This window comes from Haliotis rufescens, unplaced genomic scaffold (assembly GCF_023055435.1).
Source record: "Haliotis rufescens isolate VD_foot unplaced genomic scaffold, xgHalRufe1.0.p SCAF_2, whole genome shotgun sequence".
In the NCBI taxonomy this organism is placed as follows: domain Eukaryota; kingdom Metazoa; phylum Mollusca; class Gastropoda; order Lepetellida; family Haliotidae; genus Haliotis; species Haliotis rufescens.
Window position 1 is genome coordinate 23805030 of NW_025963890.1, and position 16730 is coordinate 23821759.

General features: G+C 38.2%; 2 protein-coding genes across 7 annotated transcripts in view; one reads left to right on the forward strand and one right to left on the reverse strand.

Moving 5' to 3' along the window:
• Positions 1–627, reverse strand: part of LOC124146193 (putative ferric-chelate reductase 1) — a 34326-nt gene extending 33699 nt beyond the window's left edge. The window contains exon 1 of the mRNA XM_046516370.2: positions 533–627. Coding sequence (XP_046372326.2) covers positions 533–604 — 72 coding nt within the window. The 5' untranslated portion in view covers positions 605–627. The remainder of the gene's footprint in view (positions 1–532) is intronic.
• LOC124146190 (otoferlin-like) overlaps positions 1–16730 on the forward strand; it is a 243900-nt gene that overhangs the window by 4330 nt on the left and 222840 nt on the right. The window lies entirely within an intron of this gene.

The window sequence follows — 16730 nt, forward strand, 5'->3', positions numbered from 1 at the left end:
TAATAAGTGAATTATCCCCATCTCCATACTAATATGATATTTAGTCAGCTGTACATCAACGTCACTGTGATGCTAGTCCTGTATTGTCAAACAAGCAATGCTTAAGGAATTGTTTTAGATATACAATGCGTATGCATAATGTATTTAGTGATTTCCAGCCTTCAGCCTGAGAAACTATTGTTGACATTTCACTTTCAACTTGAGTGTAATCAATAACTCTTCATATTGTAATCTAGCTAGTTCACCAATTATGGTGCAGTAATAAGCGAAAGATATTTAGTTAATGATTCCCAGCAAGTTGCCAATTACCACTTCCAGCTAGGCCATGGAGCTGTGCGTTAGGTGTACAGTTGTGAATCTGCCTTATGCTGGCAGTGTTAAGTGGATTACTGTACAGCACCTAATGAAGATTCATCTGTCTCAGACACAGACAATCCCCTGGTGACCTCAGGCTTCATTGTACACCAGCATGTCAGTCATTAATAACTCACAGCCATTCATCCTAATGCACGTGAAATACTGCCACACATACCTGGTTGAGCACCTGTTTATACCTCCAGGCAATGTTGACTGTTGGGACGGAATTGACATTTGGACCATTCATCCTACTGGCACATTTGACTTTTACTGCCAAAGCTAGTTATCCTTGAAGCGACTAAGTAGTTTATATGACGTAGAATGTACATCTGTTAGAGCTCCAACTGTTTATGAGCCTGTAGGGTTATCAAAGATTAACTGGTATAGTGGTATAGACCTACTTAATGAGCTTAATAAATGTTATGTTCTACAAATGGTCAGGCATGTTGTAAGAGGAGAATGTGTTCACTGTTAGTTAGTTAGTAACTTAAGACACAATTTGTTTGTGTAATGGCACTGCACTTACATATAATCTCCCGGAGTAACTGGTGGCTGCATATTGTCAAGTGGGAAGTGTAAGATATGCTTTATTCCCTGCCATAAGTCACTGAACAATGTAGTTATATTTAGGACATGCATTTAGAGCATTTTTATAATTGAGGTAAGTAAACATTCAACAGGCTTACTTTGAAGTCATTGGTCATCCAATTTACAGTTTGATAAAAAATGTCCGATTATCAAACTACGTTTGGTGTCATGAGAATTAGTGTTACATTTGACTCTCACATTAAGCAGAGGCTGAAGGTATTTGTTGTGTAAATACAACCAGTGATGCTGGCTACTACAGTTCATAAGACGTGAGTGGAGGAACCCTGTGTACACAATACCCGGTACCTAACCTCACAGTGTGTGTCAACTCTTGAAACTACAAGCATGAATAGATGGTTATATATGGTATAGTGTCACATGTACACTCCAAGACTCTTGAAACTACAAGCATGAATAGATGGTTATATATGGTATAGTGTCACATGCACACTCCAAGACATTTTAACTACAAGCATGAATAGATGGTTATATATGTTATAGTGTCACATGCACACTCCAAGACTCTTGAAACTACAAGCATGAACAGATAGTTATATATGGTATAGTGTCACATGCACGCTCCAAGACTCTTGAAACTACAAGCATGAATAGATGGTTATATGTGGTATAGTGTCACATGCACGCTCCAAGACTCTTGAAACTACAAGCATGAATAGATGGTTATTTCTGGTATAGTGTCACATGCACACTGCAAGACTCTTGAAACTACAAGCATGAATAGATGGTTATGTATGGTATAGTGTCACATGCACACTGCAAGACTCTTGAAACTACAAGCATGAATAGATGGTTATATGTGGTATAGTGTCACATGCACGCTCCAAGACTCTTGAAACTACAAGCATGAATAGATGGTTATTTCTGGTATAGTGTCACATGCACACTGCAAGACTCTTGAAACTACAAGCATGAATAGATGGTTATGTATGGTATAGTGTCACATGCACACTTTAAGCAACATGCATGAGTAAGATGTATGATGTGTAAAATGTTTTTGAGAACATTTTCCACTCACTGGCCTGCAATGAAACATGTTATTGTTCATCAGTGAAGTGTGAACACTTAACAATTGCTTTGCCAGGCTATTTCTTTACACTGCCAGTGGCTTTAGGTGTGTTGTTTCAGTTGCAAGTGAGTGACATAGACAAACACATGTGGCTCAGTCAGGAGTGATATTGACACTAAAATGCAAATCATGGTTCAATGAAAGGAGGTTAATGTGTATTTTAATCAAAGAAACACATTGGTTTTTTTTGTTAATGATGTAGGTTAATCTAACATATCATTTTAAAGCTAATTTGATTTACATAATGGGTTCTTGTAGTTTTATATCATGTTCAAGACACAATCTGTAGAAAATGTACTTGTTAATGAAGCAGTATATGTGTGAAGTTGCCCACAACCTTGGATGTATGATCTAGGATTATGGATCTTGTTGAAAAAGATATTTAAGGCTTTTACTCCGCCATTTTTGTTCAAAATGTGATACATTTGGTATGGTTGTAGTTAGTTGTCAGGCTGAACAGACATGTTCCGTTTTTTACAATGTTTTGAATTTGGATCTTTATTTGACCTTGCACTTTGACAATGCTCTAAAAATCTCTCAAAGTGCATTTCCTCTCTTAAAACCTTGTCTCAAAAGAAACTACTGGACATTGAAGCTGAAACCAATGATGAGACCTGATCTGGTTCAAGAGGGTCAGATGTGTGAACTGTGAAGTCCATTTCTGGTGTTCTCCATCGTGAATAGTGCTAAAAGCGGTGTAATATCAAACTCATTCACTCACTCACTCACTCACAGACTCACTCACTTACTCACTCATTCACTCACTCACTCACTCACTCACTCACTCACTCAAGAGGGTTAGATCCACTTTTCAATATGGCCACTACAGCTGCCATTTTGAAAAATCTCTTAATGACCATTACTCAGCCATTTTTGTACAAGATGTATGAAATTTGGTGTTTGTTTAGATTGTTGTGGGATTCATCCCTTGTATTCCATTTTAACAATACTAATTTCGACCTATTTTTTAACCATGATCTTAAATTCTCTCAAAATGCATATTTTGCTCTGTGAACCTGGTAGAGAAGTTCTCTGAAGTTGTCAGCCTGAGGGAGCTGAACATTGGCATATATATGTTTGAATCCTGAGAATTTATTGTCAGTTTGTCCTCATTATTCAACAATTTATACAGAAATATATTTGAATATGAATGTGGACAGCATGTTTTGTTAGTGTTTATCCTGGAGAGCTTCAGTGCCGTGGCGCTATTTTTTGGTTTGTCCAGTGATCTGGCTGGTCAGGCATTGATTTTCCACAGCCTTGAGCACTTAGGCTTAAACAAGCCCCCTCTCCTCCCCACCCTCACACACTAACACACACCAACACACACACCAACACACACACACCAACACACACACTTATGCACCAGTACAGAATGGTGGCAGTACCCTAGAGCATCTGGCAATACCCTAGGTAGTATTAAACATTTTTTGTTCTGTTTAGGAGAACTTGATTCTAGCCCATTCTCATTCATGCATTAGTTAGGTGTACTATATAACCCATGTCCCTATGGACTCAGACCTATCTGTTGTCTTCAGGCATGTTCCCAGCTCACCCATTCAATGCGCCCTTTCCCAATACTATTTATTCTGTCTGTTGCCAAGTATTTCATAAGCATGTTTGCAAACAGTTGTGGGTGATGGCATTTCACAGTACAAAGTAATTCTCTATTTTTAGATCAATTCATATGAAAATTGAAATTTATTGCATGTTGCATCAGCCAATGTTATGGTGGCATATTTTGCATCAGCAGTCATTTGTTAAATGGGTGTGCTCCCTTGAGAGCCTGCATGAGCTCTGCCTATTTACTTGTGGTAAAGAGATAGCAGTGTAAATGGCTGGAACACACAGCAGTAATCACTTTACACCATGTAATTATCTTTGGGAGAAAACTATTATCTATCACCTTTCTTTGGAAAGTGCTTTAGGCCTACTATAACAGATAGGCTCAAGTATGGTTTATTTGGTCTTTCTAATACTTTCGAGATCCCCCTAAGTGGTTGGTTTGTAAATTATTCAAATATCACTCTAAAGGTCAATTCTGCAGCAGTAAGACTGTATCAAATATCATTGCACTCAGCTGTTTCACTGCCTTAGGCAATCATAGATTCTACCTGCAACTTATTAATAATTGACATATATGTACCTAGTCTTCATGTCCAGGTGATAATTGTCAATGCTGTAATTAGATGATAGGCCTGTACTGGGTGACTCTCAACAGAACATTTTGCCTCTGGTCTGAGGTATTATTCAGAGGCTTCTAGTCAGCCATATTTGATGATGGGAATATGATATGTCATACCTAACACAAATGAGATTCAAGATGAACAGTTCTTGTTGAGACTGATACTGTACGTACAGTGTGCAACTTCCTCTTGAGACTCCATTGGGCGTCACAGTACCTTGACAACCACAAACATTGGAAGCAATATTGAAAAATCCATAACCAACAATTTAACTCTAATGTTAAAGGATTGATTATCGAAAGGTTTGAAGCATGTTTATGGAACAACACTGCTCCAGTACAATAATAACATCACACTTCAAATTAAGATATGAACATTAATCGTTGCAGTGTTTCGCACATGCATTTTTCCTTTGTGTATGTTTGTTGAGTCAATGCTTGCAAAAGCATATATCTTTCCATGCTGTCTGTCTGTCATGGAACAACAAATCCCTCCTCTCCATGTGTGTTACCAGCCCTGGAGTGGTTCAGAGATCATGCAGGCAGTACATGGGAATACAGGGCTAAATAACTGATACATGCTTCCTACAAGTCATTGAGTTTGATGTGAGACACAAGCAGGGGCATCTCCAGTGTTTCCCATGTAGGGACTGCCATTGAAATCATATGCATCTTGTCAGAAATAACATCTCAAGTAGGGCTGGGACAAGTCCAAATTTACTACCCGTGTACCTGATCCCCTATTACCTGACCCTACCCGGATACATACTGTAGGTCTCATGAGTTGTGTACAAAAAGTCTGATAGGAATTGTTTAATGGAAGCCCTGGCAAAAAGTATTTAGATACACGTATAAAGCGATCTGGTCATGCAGATACTGAAGTTGACTCAAGCTATATCTTTATTAAAAATATATAAAAGTCAGGAGGAATGGGCAAATAGTCGGAAAGAAATGCCAACATTAGCGACTTGTAGGTAACCTGGAGCTATAGTAGTAAATTCTTCTCATGAAATAATATATTACCTGATAAACCCCGGGTCTGGGTACCTGGGTCCAACTCAGTACCCACTTGACCAAGTGCCTGAGTTACCCGTCCCAGCCCAGTCTTTTTATCACCAACAAATGACACACCTACCAACCACCAAAAGATTTGCGACATTTTGAAATGGATGGTCACAGTACTTTTCTAAGGTCATTGTAATGACCTTGACCATCACTAACAATTGGTGTTAGAGAAAGAGGTGTCAATGGTTCATGGACACTTGGTGTGAAAAGACATGAAAAAAGGCAACTGTTTTGATTTATTTTACCCTCTTTTTCTCCTATATGATGTTAGTATTAAATGATTTAGAATTTAATATATATTGTTGCAAATTTGTTTGAAAGTATTAAGAAAGCAACTAAAACTCATGGATTTTCACTGCTATTTTGCATTTTACACCCAATGGAACCTGTTTCAACAGACAATCAAGACTGGTTATTCTCTGGTTAGATGATGGATGTTACACCTACAATGACACTTGTTCAGGTTATTGAATCAGTTCCAAGATATATTTTGTTCATTTAGATGGGGCATGTGCATCATTGAGAACATATAAGTACATGTAGCAGTATTCAGTTATTCAGTAATGCAATGCATTATGCATCTAAGATTAACCATGATTGTTGTTGTCTCTTTCTATCATGGATTCAACAGTTTGGTCTGGCACAATCAGATTACAGTCATCATTTTATAGGCAGTATTATCACTCAGTGGTTGAGCAAATGTTTGGAAATTCAGTTGTTTTCCAGGCATAGTTCATTTTGTCTTGCAGACTAGACCCTCTTATATTTTGCAAACAAACACTGTTGGAAAATCTATCACCTTTTTATTCAGGTTTGAGCCAATCCAGAATGCTGAGTTCAGTTATTCCAGTGTGAGAATGCCCTGAAGGTTCCATGAAAAGTATCATTCCGAAATGTCATAAATGTAATTAAGCATTGGCATCAGCGAAAAAGATATTGATTTGAGACCATTTCTTGTTGGTTTCTGGGGTTAAGGTGTCAATCATACAATGCAATACTGGGCATCAAAGAATGTAGTTATTGACAGATTTATATTTTTTACTTTTTCCTTGGTTGATGTAATGAGTTGTATTGTACATAGATGTGCCTGTGAATCCTCTGGTGACAAAATACAATGATGACTTGGACATCATCAATATTCACTCATATCTGATCAATACAGACCAGTGTTTTATTGCGGACACATAAAGGCAGAGTGATTTAGACACATTATTGCTTTTTACTACCAAGCTGAGACAAGTTTATTCATTGATGCACCTCATAAGGTTTCCAATAGAATTCAGTGAAATTGAGGTGAGGGCGTTGTGCAGTGAAAGGAGAGGAACATCGACCACACTTGTATATAAAGTAGTATTCAATGGCGACCTGTAATTCACTCTTCCCTGATAGAAGGGCAAACTGTGTCTGTACTCTGTGATCAGTAACCAGAGCTATGTTACACAGGGGTGAGGGTTAATGAGAGATCTTGTGTCTATATACTTACTGTGTCTTTGCATCTGTTACCTTGATCAGTCAATTGTGAAAAGGCAAACTGCTGGAACTTTCCTGCTTTTCATCCGGAGGTTTTTCTTTAACATTAAGTCATTTTGGTTTTGGTGATTATCGGCACTGATGTGAGATGAGAATGTTTTTAACATTGCTTTAATGGTTGTTTACCGGATGTCTGTTATTCAGGCTACTGGGTAAACATTTGTAATTGCTCCATCTTGTACTGTTTACATTAGGATGTAATCTTTGTGATAAATGAAACTGCAATGCTAATCAACAAAGTGTGTGATCATCATCAAGTCTTGTCATTAGTGATAAATGTAGGTCTTGGAAGAGAGTGGAGCCATTAATGACAGTAATAGTACGACAAGCTCTAAAGCTGTCAGACACGAAGATGACCAGTGGGCCCCAACTCACACACAAAGACAGCACCGATTGGCTAATGAGAACATACCTATTACTAATTTCTTTGGTCAGCGTAAAACCATAAACTGTTATATGATGGCTTTTGGCAGATTTGAAACTTGAGTATATTGTTAACTGACATTTTTTTGTAAAAGGTTCAATGTCAATGTCAACTGTGGAGTATCTCGTGTATTTAATTCTCTCTGAAAGAAACCTGCGAACTGTGCCAGTATGTTCCATACTACCCTGTTAGCAGAATCTTGACAGTATTGTGAATAAAGGTAGTTGCTGCATGTGTATACTTGCTGTGAAAAAGTAACTGTGCTTCATATGAAATGGTGTAAATGTTATGTTATTGAAAATAACAACACAATATTGGTTATTTGTCTGATCAACATTTATCATAACAAATTCAATGGCAAGACTTATACCTGGTAACAGGAGACAGAGCAACACGCTGTAAAAGAGGGGTGGGGTAACAATTCAATTAACAGTGTCAATGTCGAGTGTGGCCACCATTTGTGTGCACTTGGAAAAAAAGGGGGGGGGGGGGGGGGGATGTTATTCTAAATGTCACCCAAAGATTGGCCCAACAGAGCTAGTGTGACTGGCTGGTTCTGGTCATGGCGTAGGCATCCATCTCATCTCAGACATGCTTCATGGAGGAGAGGTTTGGAGAAACAGCCGACCATTGCGGTAGAGCAATGTTATGGTGCCTCAAAAAGTCTGTTACAACACCTGTAATGTGTGGTTTGGCATTATCCTGCTGACATTTTGTCCAGGCATTTGTACAAAGGGTAGAACTTCATCACAAACACTGTATGCCATTCAGAGTACCATTAATAATGATAATGAGTTGTGATGCCACCCAATACCATTACACTTCCACCCCCAAACTTCCTTCATTGTATGATGCAAGCATTACTAAACCCTTCTCCTGGATACCTGTAGACCCTTGCACCACCATCAGAGAGCTGTCCAGATGAAACCTGGAGTCATTTGTAAACAGTTTACTTTCCCAGTCAGTCCTGTCATCTGAACCTCTGATGCTGTCTACACCATGGTAGTTGTACCTGATGGTGATAATGGAAGCAAAATTGGGCGTGTCGCTGGACGTCAGGGCCGGATCTTCTCCACTAATTCTGCCCCAAATTGTTCTCAACCCAGGAGTTGTCAGAGCTTTCAATGTTGCAGTTTGGTATCGATTCTGAAAATGTTCCAACCAAATTTGGTTGTCTTTTTGACGTGACGTAAAATGTGGACAACTAGCCTGTGGCAAATCATGAGTGTTGTACTGCTGTAGATAACGTCTCTAAATAGATGATATTGTAAACTTTAAGATATCTGGCTACTTTGTTTTGCGCTATTCCTGTTTGCAGCGTACCCCAAGCACGTACATGTTGATTGTAATCAATTGATTGGTTGATGTTGTGTAATCGTTATTTATGGTTAAACTAAAGTGTTTTTATAAGCACCTGATAGCTAAACAATACATTGTGTGCTGTTCCCAACAAACATCCAAATTGTGCGCCATGCTTTAACAAAAATGGCATCAAACAAAATGGCGGTCCCAAGTAAAGACAATCTGATCGATAATCAAAATCTATGTTGTGATAAATTGGGTCTTACTTCGCAAAGTGCAGCAAATCGTGAGCACCTTGGCGGGACACAAGCTTTGCCAATCCTGCAATCGACCGAAATCTGCATGGCATTTATGAACCAGATGCAATTTCGTTATGTGATTTTGATTGGACTATGCATAGACTCGTGAGTCCAGCCAAAATATAACTCCATACTTCCAGCTTAGTTCATTCTGGTGTCCCCCGCTGTGATATCGCTGGAATATTGCCTAAAGCGGCGTAAAACCATACTCACTCACTCACTTACTCCAGCCTAGTTCAGCATGGGTGGACACTGGACTTTTATAATAAGTCAGTTAACTCCCTTGCCCCGTGAAGATGTGGCTAATTTGATCCACTCATTCATACCATTATCAGGCTCTGCAGCTGCACAACAAACTAAGAATCTTTAGAAACCTGTCACTTTGTTGACAACAAAACTGTTAACAAAACTAGTAAGATATAAAAACATAATCAGTGCCTTAGATTTGGTCATAAAATCATGAAACTTAAAATTCAAAGTCATGTGTATTTTTTAAGTCTGACATTGAAAGATGTGATAATACCAAAGTAATTAGTTGGGACTTTGTGAGAGGGATGACATGGAGTCTGTCAAAGCAAATGCAAACATGTATATCCTTTGTCTTTAAAGTAGCCCAAATAATCTGTTGACAAAAAGTGTTGGTATAGTATGCCTGTATCTTATCTAGTTTTGACTCTGTCACCTGAATTCTTTGTTCTGCCATACACTGTTCTCACAGCCAGACAGTAAGGGATCGACAGGGAACATACCTGAATATCAATGCTCCACTTTTCATTATGTGAATGTGACTGTGACTAACTAGGTTAACACATAATGCATGTTGCCTGTGATAGTAATTTGATGCAGACACAATAGACACAGACTCCTGTTCATATTTGTTTATTAATGCTTTATAATTTCTTGCCTGATATCCAATCATATATCATTGCCACTCTAAGCAATCTTCAGAAGTTCAGAAGAAAAAACACCACTTTTGATTGTTTTGATGAAATTTCACAATGCCATTAGAATGCTTGAATCCAGTACCTCGCAGTAAATTGTTGCACGTCAATTCAACGCCCACACGAATACCAATGGGCACTTATGGTGTTGTTATCAACAGAACAACCATATCAAAGATCGGCCCCATAGTAGCCACCCAACCATGGCAACCCGTCCCCATACAAGGGCTGACTTATAAGTTCTAAGCCTCACAAAGAAGGACCTGCATAATAGTGAATCTTTTATTGTGGACTTTACATGATGTCATAACAGATATCACAAAAACTTGAGTCATTTGGGAAAATTCTTTTGCTGAGACAAGTCATCAAAATAAGCAGGGGTCTCTGACCTTTGAAAATGGAAAAACACTTGAGGAAATAGCAGAAAAAGGGCTAAACACCAAAAACCATCCATGAAGATATGAGTATAACACTTGGAAAGGATGCCACTGTGCCACTATGGAAGGCCTTTCAGATCAGCAACACCGAAACTGATCCAGTGACCCCATGATATGGTTAGGACTGATAGGCGAATGACTAAGCAGCATATTTCTCGTTGGGTAGATATTTCCCAGGAGAGAGTACATTCCATTACCACAATAACTTTGGCAATGAAGGAACTATCAGCTTGTTGGGTTTCACAGCTTCTCGCATCTGATAAATAATGCACCAGGCACAACATGTCATGTGATAATGTGGCACTTTTTAAAATTGATCCAGATTGAGTGAGTTTGATTTTACGCCGCTTTTAGCAATATTCCAGCAATATCACAGCGGTGGACACCAGAAATGGGCTTCACACATTGTACCCATGTCGGGAATCAAACCCGGGTCTTCGGCGTGACGAGCGAACGCTTAAACCACTAGGCCACCCGATTGATTGATCCAGAAAGGTTCTTGCAATAATTTGTGACTATGAATGAAACCAGACAATAAATGGAGCATATTATGCTGCACTTTTTATATCTTTAGGTCAAGTACTTCCATGTGAGGGTCAGGACATATCAATCACCCCTCGCATATACTTAAAAAACACGCATCGTTGACACATGTTCCAAACAGCAACTCTCACAGTCCTGTATGAACCATCCCTGGTAACACAAAGTGTATCTGTGATAAGTTTGATGACGTGTACACATCTACATTTGAGCGAGGTGCCCAGCCAGATGACTAATCCTGATGGTAGAACATCATTGTCCAAGTCGCCAGTAGGAAGAACTCAAATGATTGTGATTGAAGGAAATTTGGATGCTACAAGGTCATGGGACAAGCTTTTGCAAATGGCTATTTCACCATTTTTTCAACAGAGCAGTCCTAGAGTTCCATTGTAGCATAACGCCAGACCACATGTTGCTAGAGTTGTGCTGCTGTATATCAGACTCAGAACTATGTTGATGTGTTTCCCTGGCCTGAACAATCCACTGATCTGTCGCCAACTGAATGTGTGGGATGAAATGGAATGATGCTTGACATGTATGTCGACCAAATCCTCCAAACACATTGCAGGAACTCCTGCTTATCCTTCCTCAGTTATGGAATGCTGTTCCATGGCCTTTCTTCAACACTTAGTGGCCTCATTGAGGCAACAGTATTAGGCCTGCATCAATGTACAAGATGGACACACTTGCTGATGACTGTGTGGACTGGCCTCTGACCTTGTGTGATGTGATGCACGTGCATATGGCAGGAGCATTCCATACCTCATTACAGTACCTTCAGATATTGTCCTATCAATGTGAAATAACTCCATGCTTTGCAGAAAAACAGTTTGACATTATTTGTTCTTTTTGTTTGTTAAATATATTTTGCCTTTGAGTATATGTATGTAGTTAGCTAGGGGCATAAGTGACTGTGGCACAATCGCTGTGACCAGTTGTGTCCAAATGCCACTGCTTTGCTGATATATTAGTTGTTATAACAAGTAGTGCTTGTGTGTATGTCATGTGAGTTATTGTGACCCTGGTGTTTGTGTGTGATATGATATGCCATGTGAGTTATTGTGACCCTGGTGTTTGTGTGTGATATGATATGTCATGTGAGTTATTGTGACCCTGGTGTTTGTGTGATATGCCATGTGAGTTATTGTGACCTGGGTGTTTGTGAGTTATCATGATATTAATGTTCGTGTATGATAAGAAATAAGAGCTACCATGACATTAGTGGGTGTGTGGTAAGAGTTGTGAAGTCTTCTATACATTGTTGTTGTAATGAACCATTACATTTAACCAGCATATTAATTCAATGTTATATTTGTATCACTGCAAAACGAGTTTACGTATTCTAGTTTGTACAGAAATAGTAAGCTTAGGTTATCATGGAAATTCATTTCAGCTGCTCAAGGAATTGCTAAAATCTAGCTTGATGCTCACTGGTGTTTTCCATAGAACTAACATCATAAAAGCAATAACTGTAGTGAATATATGAATTCTGTATGAATCCTGCCAGTCCTTGTATCTCTTTCACATGACATGAGCTGAAAATCCTGTAAATAATTCTTCATTTTATATAATGTAATTATATCAGTGACTTGGTGAAATGGAGCCTTTATTACTTCCATGGTTCTCACATATGACATTTGTTGAAATGCTGACTAATTTTGCAGAAAACTGTATCACAGAATTCATTTAGGGAACCATAGACTTCAAGGAACCATTCATGTTAGAGTGAGCTGACTAGGAAGCATGTATGTTAAACCATGCCCTTGAACTGCTATGATGGTGTAGCTGGAACCTGATGGTTCTGAGTTGAACTGTCAGCTAGTTAATTGTATGATGGATGTGTCTGTTTTCTGTGGCTTTATGTCAGAAATGAGAGAAAAATGTCAGGCTATGCTATATTTACCTGACCTCCTTCATGCACTGGGACAAAAGAGTAGGGTTTGAATTGGAAGGGGATGTTGATAATAAATAATATTTTTGTAAGAAAACCCAAGGTCCCCATATTGTTAGTATAGTAGGTACCAATATAGGCAAACTGATAGAGATTGAAAAGGAAGTACAGTGAACCTTTACTCAGGCTATTTTAGAATACCAAAGAATGTCTGTTTCATAATTTCTATAAGAATGAAATGATGCATTGCTACTGTCTCACGGAGGATAAAGCCTAATTAGCAGCTTGGGTATCTTATGTAAGATCTTATCTGATGTACTGTGTCATCTTGGGTAAACAAATAAAAGACTTTGAAATGTCTTAAAAATCATTAACAGAAAAGGCAGTTTCATACAAGAGCAATTTAATTATTTGTTCATAAAAAGTTCTGTCTCCTCCAATTGCTTTTTCTCCAATAATATCACTTAAGGTAATGAGTTTATCATACAAAACAAGAACACAATATTTGTTGACCTTCTTGGTAAAGAGTGACCCTAATTGCTTCATACTGAATAGACTGTACCGTTAATGTGCCATTGAAATAATGCTGATGTGATGTTAACTTTTAACTCACTCACTTTACACAGTCATGTGTACATCCATGGAACAAATCTTAGACAACAGATACAGTGTGCACTGTTGAAAACTGCTGACAAGGAACTGCTGTGGTGAAAACAACTTGACTTTTCACGTATGTTCTTGAATACTGTAAGACATCATAGAGATCTCATTATTTCATTACAGTTGAAACAAACAGTATAAGCACTGATGTGATTACATCGGTCCAGGAACATCCTTTCAGCTGTACATGTTCAACACAAGTGGCTTGACAAGGATCTGAGAACACTGGCTGAAAGAAAAATATCAATCCCATAATACTGTATTAAATGAAATAAAGTTAGATCAGAAATTGATATTATTGGCATGATGATTGATGTTTGGATGACATGTAAACTTTTTGGTGGGAGCAATATATTCTGTAGCAATCAGTTTCAGGATTACACAGACTTGACAGTGTTAAGATTATTCAATACTAAAGATAAGATAGATTAATCAGGTTTGGCTGTTCTATTCTGTAATTATATTTTCTGTTGCCATTTTATTGATGACTGAATGTTTTCACAAGAACTTTACAATGAAATTAATACCATCTGGTGACAATGATTGATGACCCAGTGATCAATTAGTACATTTCTGGAACACCAGTGGTATGTACTGGTCAAGGCTGAAAGTCCTATCACATCTTGAAACCTACAAGTCAGTCAGGCACCATCTTGTTACCTTCACATGATTTCAAACCCTTCCATTACAGTCAAGTTAAAAATAGATGCACAACATGTTCAGTCACATGACATTACACACAGGAAGTTTACAAACAGCAGCCAATACATCATCTATGCATGTGATTGTTCTGATGCAAAATTATCATCAGTTTAAGTTTGATTAAAATGTGCATTAGTGAAAAAGTAAGTTTTGAGGTATGTTTTCATGACTTAGCTTAATTTGTAACTTAATTTCAGCGGAAAGTGGCGAACACTTTGATGACTTCATTGAGCTTTGAAGCGTCTGCCTTGATTACGTCATTAAGTGGGTGGTCATGTATTAATAAGGGGCTTGAAAAAAGGTGAGACCCGAAAAAGTGTGGGGATATAGAAGTGACTGTATTGCCTCATCACTACCAAACTGAAATGCCATGATTTTCCCTGAAATTATATGAATCAGGATGTATATAGTGGCATCATAGATGTTGATACTGTTGGATGTAGCACACCTACTCTACATAAATAACATACTAGTATTTGATGCTTAGTGGTTAAAGCGTTTGCGCGTCACGCCAATGACCCGGATTTGATTCCCCACATAGGTACAATGTGTGAAGCCCATTTCTGGTGTTCCCTGCAGTAATATTGCTCGAAAATTGCTAAAAACGGTGTAAAACCATACTCACTCACTCACTTTATAGAGTGTTAGAATTAGATTATCTATAAGTTTGAGACGTATAAGGTATTGATATTGATATATCTTTGTTACATCTACCATTTCAAGTAATCAGCAGCATTGAAACAAAGCAATCAATTTATTGCAGTTAGGTTCTAGTTTTGTTTTGTTCTACATAGATTTATTCAGTATAATGGGGGGCATGGGGGGCCCAGTCATCTAAGGCGCTGCGACTCGGTGTGCAGATTTACGTCCCTTAGGCATGCCAGAAACCTATGATTGTTGGTTTGAATCCCGGTTCACCCCGATTGTTTCTAGGTTTGTCAGCACCATACCCATGCTCGTGGGTCTCACCGAAGTGGTAAATGTCTGAGACTGCATCACTTCGGGCTTTCCTCCCACATTAAGCTGACACGCCGTGATATGATTGGAATACTGTTAAAAGAGGCATTAAATCAAACTCACTCACTCACTCAGTATTATGATTTAAGTCTATAAGCAAACCTTAACTGGTGCAGGAATGTTTATTCTGCTCTGCTCCATCACTGCTACCTATATGGGAGAAAGGGTCACTAAGATCCAATTACAATGTGTTTGATGCCAAATACAATTATAAAACATCTTGATATCTGATATTGACTCATCAACTTTATACTTTAAAGGGATCAAATAGTGATGAATAAAAGATTCGGCTGGGAGTTCATTATTGCGATGTTTCATTGTGCATTGAATTACTTATGACTAGGTTTCATGCAATGTGTAATGCTCTCATATTCTTCTAAAAATATCAAGCAATTTTATTTATTCTCAGCACAGTATGACTGGAACAAAGGGAGAAGCCATTTTGATATATAGCACTGCGTTAAATATCAGACGCCTTGTGGCTTCCATGATGAAAACACTGGAACTTACCCAGCTAACACATACTATTAACACAAACACATGACGTGATTGATATGACATTTATCTGAATGCATGATTGATCCAATTATTCTTGGGAGAGATAATTGCGAAAACTCACTCAACTAATTGTAGTGCAGTTTGATTGTTGTGAATTAATATGTTTAATTGTGATAGCATTACAGATGTAATTTTGATCAGAACCAGACCATACATATATATTTTCAATATCAGAAAGATGCTTTTACCTCATCTGATGATGGAATCCATGTATCAAAGGCAGTAGCAGCTGATTGAATCAAGGAAAGCATCTATCCAGTTCAGACTTCATATTCACATTTTTAGCTCACCAGGACTGAAGATTTATGGCTTTTGGTGAATTTGTGAGTCCCATCATCAATTGTCAATCTGTTAACTTTCAGCTTCTTCTCTGGACCTTCTTAAGGGATGAGTGAGAAACTGTAGGAGGATGTTCAGCACCATAATAGCTTCAAGTGAGCTTGCCATTGTCTTTCTGTCTGCATTAGAGTGCAAAGCCCATGGGTATATACAACTTTGCAGATTTGGATAGATCGTAACATCATTTATGCAAATATCATTTCAAAACATCGAAAGTGGGGCATAAATAAGGTTTTATTTGCACTTTTGTCCTGTCTATCAATTTCAAAGGCTGTAACAAGAATACGTTGGAGACAGAGCCTTTATATACAGAGGCTCAATATGTGGTCTTGTTGGAGGAAATCACCTCTAAAATTACATGCTTGATTGCACAACAGTGCAGTGTTCACGGCCATGGTCGGCTGTACATGTTTTGCAAAATAATAAATTATTATGATAATAAATAAAGCGACAATCGATCGTACGATCCCGACTATATCATGAGCATGTGTTTATGAATCAATAACAAATAGTAATGATACCAGGTGTTCACGAAAAGGTGAGTGTATCCTTCCCTACCAGTGGCACCCATCACAAACACATGCAAAGGCAAGTTAATTGTTCACATGAAAAAACATGGGAATATATGTTAACCAGTCAAAGTAGGGAATTGCATCAGACATCATTTTTGTCACTGATGTGTCAAATTTGGAATGTCCTCCTCTTGTCTACCATAAAACTTTTTGAAAGCTTTACTGAGGCCTTGAATGTTGTAAAACAACTTTAAGCAAGAGTCATATGACGCTCTTTAAAATCTAATTAGAAAAAG